This window comes from Ananas comosus, linkage group 3 (assembly GCF_001540865.1).
Source record: "Ananas comosus cultivar F153 linkage group 3, ASM154086v1, whole genome shotgun sequence".
Taxonomy (NCBI): Eukaryota; Viridiplantae; Streptophyta; class Magnoliopsida; order Poales; family Bromeliaceae; genus Ananas; species Ananas comosus.
Genome location: NC_033623.1, coordinates 8,166,882 through 8,173,512, shown reverse-complemented (window position 1 = coordinate 8,173,512; position 6,631 = coordinate 8,166,882). Strand labels below are relative to the sequence as shown.

At 34.4% G+C, this 6,631-nt stretch overlaps 1 protein-coding gene across 1 annotated transcript in view; it reads right to left on the bottom strand.

The window, feature by feature from the left end:
• LOC109707781 (eukaryotic translation initiation factor 4B3-like) overlaps positions 1-2,283 on the bottom strand; it is an 11,187-nt gene extending 8,904 nt beyond the window's left edge. The window contains exon 1 of the mRNA XM_020229313.1: positions 1,748-2,283. Coding sequence (XP_020084902.1) covers positions 1,748-2,094 — 347 coding nt within the window. The 5' untranslated portion in view covers positions 2,095-2,283. The remainder of the gene's footprint in view (positions 1-1,747) is intronic.

Below are 6,631 nucleotides of genomic sequence, written 5' to 3'. Positions count from 1 at the left end.
CTTCAATTGTCCTCTAGGTCCATAAAGAGGCCTATTTTCCTCCTCTCGACTCATGATCTGCTGATATTTTTCAAGACATTTTTCTTTTAGACGGCCTATATTTATTTAGATCTATAATTGTAGTTTTTTTTTTGCAATTACTGTGTAAGCTATTTTTCCATTTAAATTTTCCTCCAGTTGATAATTGGGTCTGCTTTTAGTGAGGCGTATACATACTAAGATAGAATAATACATAAGGGTACTAATTCATTTTACGTTATGCTTTGTTTGATGTCAATATTCCTGCTATGAAGTTAACATTGTAAATAAAATTTTAAATAAATCATAATGATCTAGAAGCTAGAAAGATAGGGGAATATATTTGTTTTCGCTATTCGGTTCCCTGATACTCTATAATTATACCTACATCTATGCAGAGAGAGCTCAAGAGAGTGAATTTTATAATTTTAAATTTTAAATTTTATATAAATTTTAATTTTAACTTATATATAATTTTATTTATAAATATATATTTATTTATTATATATAATTGTATATTTATTTTTTTGTAAGTTTAAAAGTTTAAATTAAATTTAAAAATTAAAAAAATAAAAAAAATTGTTTAAAATATTTTAAAAATTGCGTAAATTTCCCGCCGCGGAGCGCGGGCCTTCACTAGTTTATATTATTTTTAGAGAAACTCTTTTACAGATAATAATCTAAATCTTTAATTTTGGCTATTAGACCGCTCAAACTTATTAAATAATTTAATACACTCGTCTCTTCAATTAAAATTATTGATTATACAACTATTTGACTGTGTGTTGTCAGCAGTCGTACCCTGAGAACTTTTTTTTGTAAATATATTTTACAAAAATCAGCGAAAAGTATGTATTACATTTTTTTTCTTTTAACAACTAATAAAAACATATCTGAAACATGTATAGAACTATCACATGAATAGAGCTTTCCTTATACAAATAGACAGAGTCTTCTCTATAAATATATGCACAATTTAGTATCTGAAGTACAATAGCAATCACACATACAATCATAACGACACAACAATAATCATTCAAATAGGTGACGAAAAGATGAATACAAATAAGCACCTATCCACCGGTAGGTAATTAACATATCCACATGTATGAATCACTTAAATAGTTAAACTTAAATCCACAATTATTAATCACAGTTAATGAACTAATCAACTAATCAACTGAACTAATCAAATAGCCAAATAAACTAATGTAATCTGAACGAATGTAGAAGAGTAATAACTGGCCATCCATGAATCATAGCTCGGGACACAACTATATAATACCGTCCTCACAAACCATCTCGATTCTTACCTTCGGTGTCACCCGTAAAAATAGAGGATGAAAAATATGTAAAATATTTTCATATTTTTCGATAGGCATTGCAAGCTGACAAAGACAAGCTGTACTCATCGGCAAACAGAGGAGATAGTAATCAACTGATATGGATACATATAACAGATACAATAGCAATAATGAGCTGAAAGAAAATAATCAAGTATATATGAACATAAATGCAACTAACAACTACTGTAAATGCAATATAATATGAGTATCCATCAACCAAATGAACATTCCAAATAGGCTAAATTACAGAAAACCCCCTGTCAAAACCCGCTTTTTCACTTTCCCCCCCTGTCATTTAAAAACCTACACTTTGCTCCCTTGTAAAATAAAAAATGTGCACTTCACCCCCTACCGTTAGGGTTCCATTAGAGTTCTGTTATAACCTTTTTTTATGCCAAAAATGCCCCTCCGTCCCTCTTCCCTGTTGCTTCGATGGCTTCCGGGACGGCGCCCTTGCCGGCCTCGCCCTCCTCCACGAGCTCAACCTCCTCTTCGACCGCCCCCTCGACGCCATCTTCCTCAACTCCAACCGCCTCAGCCGCCGCCGCCCCATCCCTGCCAACCTCGGCGACTCCCCGGCCNTCTTCGGGGCCTTGGAGGCGGCGGCGGCGGCGAGGGTGGGGAAATCGGCGGCGGCGGCTGAGTCGGCGGCTGCGGCGGCGGCGTCGTCCGCCTCGGCGTCGAGGGCCCAGGCCCCAGGTTTCGTAGTCCACGCCGAGGCCACCGCCATGGTCGTTGGAAGGGTTGAAACTTCGAGAACACGGTGGACTCGGGCGAGATTGGGCGGAGTTACGGTGAGAGAGTGAGAGAGGAGGCCGCGTTGCGGCGAGAGAAATATTTATGTAGGGAAAAAGGAATTAGATGCGTGAACGGATGGATTGTGGCGGCGGACGAAGAAGAGGGACAAAGAGGGTAAGCGGGAATCAATTTATTTATTTATTTATTTAATTTTAGATAATGTTACAAAAAATTTCAACATCTTTTTAGAAAAAATGGAGAGAGAGTATAAGTTAGAGAGAGTGAGCATAATTAAAAAAATAGAAAGAAAAATATAGTCGAAATTAGAGGGAGTGAGAAAGTTGAAATTTAGAAAGAGAGAGAGAGAGAAAGCTTAGTTTAGAGAGAGAAAAAAAAGTTAAATTTTAGAGAGAAAAATAAGTTTACAGAGATATATAAGGTTAGAGTGTAAAGAAAAATAATATCAATTAGTCGGTGGGTAGGAAGAAAGAAAGAGATTAGACATATTATGATTACCCCAATCCATTAATATGAGGATACTCACCCTCCCTCAAGGGAATGAGATTAGTACCTTGGGGTGAATCTTATTCCCAAGTGAATCCAAAATTACCAACTAGATTACTTAGTGCGTTTAGCCAAACACCGTCATATTTTTTTATTCCCATTGGATTACTAGGAATCTTTAAAAGATAGCGCGAACCAAACGCACCCTTATATTTATATTATTTTGGCCAATTTGCATAAAAAATTCACTTATTTTGGGCTTTTGCAAAATCGGGCCATCTTTTTCATTTTTGCATCCGCTTTTTCAGCAAACTGACCAAACTACCCTTATTACTTTTTCTCTTTTCTCTTTCTCTCTCTTCTTCGTTTCTCTCGTTCTTTTTTTTTTCTCGCCGGTAGAGCAGAGGCGGAGCGGAGGCAGAAACGGTCCGTCTCGCCTCTCACCCTCAGACTCTCGCCCTCGCCCTTGCCCTCGTCTATGCACCCCCCACCTTCTTCGCCTCCGACCCCGTTAAGGCCGCGCCGCGACTTTTTTTTTTTTGCTTTTTTCTTTTCTTTTCTTCTCCGACTCTTTTCCACCGTCTCCAACGACGATGCCTCTCGCCCTTCCCTGCCCTTCTCATCTCTCCCTCTCCCTCATTTTCTGCTGCCTCCAACAACGATTTATCTTCGCCGGTGCCGACGTCGACACCGTAGAGGTCACTGCGGCGCTACAGCCTCGGAGCAGGAAGTCCTTAGCGGCGTCGTCACCGGCGCCGTAGCTGTTTGCAGAGAAGATGACAAAAAAATTATAAAAAAAATAGGAAAAAAATAAAGATAAAAAATTATATAAGAAGAAGGATGAAGACGAAATTACATCGTTAATTACAAAAAAAATTATAAGTTGCACTATTTAAGATGTAAACTGCTGCTTTAAGATAAAAATTATACTCTTTGAACGAAAATTATACTATTTTTTATCTTAAACTGCATCCTTTTAAGTGATATTTATACTGTTTTTCCTCTTGTTGCACTGTTTTTCCTGTTGTTGCACTATTTCTCCTCTTATTTACACAGAAATGGTGCAACAAGAGGAGAAACAGTGCAACAAGAGAAGAAACAGTAGATATATCTCTTAAAACAGTGCAGTTTCTCCTCTTGTTGCACTATTTCTCCTCTTGTTTACACAGAAATGGTGCAACAAGAGGAGAAACAGTATATATATCTCTTAAAACAGTGCAGTTTCTTCTCTTCTTGCACTGTTTCTCCTCTTGTTGCACTATTTCTCCTCTTATTTACACAGAAATGGTGCAACAAGAGGAGAAACAGTATAAATATCTCTTAAAAGGGTGCAGTTTAAGATAAAAAATAGTGTAACAAGAGGAGAAATGGTGCAACAAGAGGAGAAACAGTGCAACTTTTGTTTAAAGAGTGTAACTTTCATCTTAATGGATGCAGTTTACATCTGAAAGAGTGTAATAAGAAGAGAAACAGTGTAAATATTTCTCAAAGAGTGTAATTTTCGTTTAAAGAGTGTAGTTTTCATCTTAAAGCTGCAGTTTACATCTTAAATAGTGCAACTTATAATTTTTTTTGCAGTTAACGATACAATTTGATGTTCATCCTTCTTTTTATATAATTTTTTATCTTTATTTTTTTTTTTTTTTTTTTCTATAATTTTTTTTTGTCACCCTCTCTGCCAACAGCCACAGTGCCGGCGACGACGCCGCTAAGGACCCCCGCTCCGAGCCTGTAGCGCCGCAGTGACCTCCACGGTGTCGACGTCGGCGCCGGCGAAGATGCATCGTCGTCGGAGGCGGCAGAGAATGAGGGAGAGGGAGAGATGAGAAGGGCGGGGAAGGACGAGAAGGACGAGAGAGGCATCGTCGTCGGAGACGGTGGAGAAGAGTCGGAGAAGAAAAGAAAAGAAAAAAACAAAAAAAAAAAAAAAATCGTGGCGCGGCCTTGGCGGGGTTGGAGGCGAGGAAGGTTGGGGGTGCGTGGACGAGGGCAAGGGCGAGGGCGAGGGCGAGGGCTAGAGAATGAGGGTAAGAGGCGAGACGGACCGTTTACGCCTCCGCTCTGCTGGCGAGAAAAAAAAAAGAACGAGAGAAACGAAGAGAAGAGAGAAAGAGGAAAGAGAAAAAGTAAAAAGGGTATTTTGGTCAGTTTGCTGAAAAAGTGGACTGAATCTGCAAAAACGAAAAAGGTGGCCCGGTTTTGCAAAAGCCCAAAATAAGTGGATTTTTTATGCAAATTGGCCTATTATTTTTAGAGAAACTCTTTTACAAATAATCATCTGAATCTTTAATTTTGGCTATTAGACCGCTCAAACTTATTAAATAGTTTAATACACTCGTCTCTTCAATTAAAATTATTGATTACACAACTATTTGGCTGCGTGTTGTCAGCAGTCATACCCTGAGAATTTTTTTTTATAAATATATTTTACAAAAATCAGCGAAAAGTATGTATTACATTTTTTTTCTTTTAACAACTAATAAAAACATATCTGAAACATGTATAGAATTATCACATGAATAGAGCTTTTCTATACAAATAGACAGAGTCTTCTCTATAAATATATGCACAATTTAGTATCTGAAGTACAATAGTAATCACACATACAATCATAACGACACAACAATAATCATACAAATAGGTGACGAAAAGATGAATACAAGTAAGCATCTAACGACCGGTAGGTAATCAACATATCCACATGTATGAATCACTTAAATAGTTAAACTTAAATCCACAATTATTAATCACAGTTAATGAACTAATCAACTAATCAACTGAACTAATCAAATAACCAAATAAGCTAATGTAATCTGAACGAATGTAGAAGAGTAATAACTAGCCATCCATGAATCATAGCTCGGGACACAACTATATAATACCGTCCTCACAAACCATCTCGACCCTTACCTTCGGTGTCACCCGTAAAAATAGAGGATGAAAAACATGTAAAATATTTTTCGGTAGGTATTGCAAACTTACAAAGGCAAGCTGTACTCATCGGCAAACAAAGGAGATAATAATCAACTGATATGAATAACATATAACAAATACAATAGCAATAATGAGCTGAAAGGAAATAATCAACTATGAATATAAATGCAACTAACAACTACTGAAAATGCAATATAATACGAGTATCCATCAACCAAATGAACATTCCAAATATACCAAATCAAACCATCATATTGGTATAATGATCTTAGATAATACCAAAATCTACTCCCCCACGGGCATAGGGGGTTGTTTGGCGGGTTGTTTGGCCTTGCTTCTGAAAAGTATTCTGAGCTAAAGTCAAATAGTTTTAGAAAATCATTATTTTGAAGGCCTCAGGATCAGAAACAAAAAAAAAAAAAAATTGCAACAAATGTTGCAAAATCAAATTCTGCTTTTTAGAATCAGAAAACTAATTTTGAATGCCTCAGAATCAGAAGCAAAAAAAAAAATTTGCTCTTTCGAATTTGATTCTGATTTTAAACTTAAACTTCAAATTTTTATTTTATTTTTAAATTCAAACTTTAAATTTAAATTTAATTCTAATTTCTAAATTTTAAATTCATATTTAAATTTTTAAATTTCAACTTTTCAAATTTTAAATTTAAAATTTAGATTTTAAATTTTAAATTTAAATTAAAATTTCAAATCTCAAATTTAAATTTTAAAATTCAAAATTTTAAATTAATTATTAAAATTTAAATTTTGATATTTAGATTTAAAATTAAATTTAAAATTTAAAAATTTAAAATTTAAATTACAAGTTTTAATCTTCAAATTACAAATTTTAAATTTTAAATTTACATTTTAATTTAATTTTAAAATTAACATTTAATCAGATAAATTTTAAAATTTAGATTTTAAATTCGAATTCATAATTTAAATTTATATTTAAAATTCAAATTTTATAATGTTAAATTTCAATTTTCAAATTTATTTTAAATTAAAATATCAAATTTTAAATTTTGTATAAATTTAAATTTTAAAATTTTACATTTAATTCAAATTTAAATTTAATTATTTTAATATAA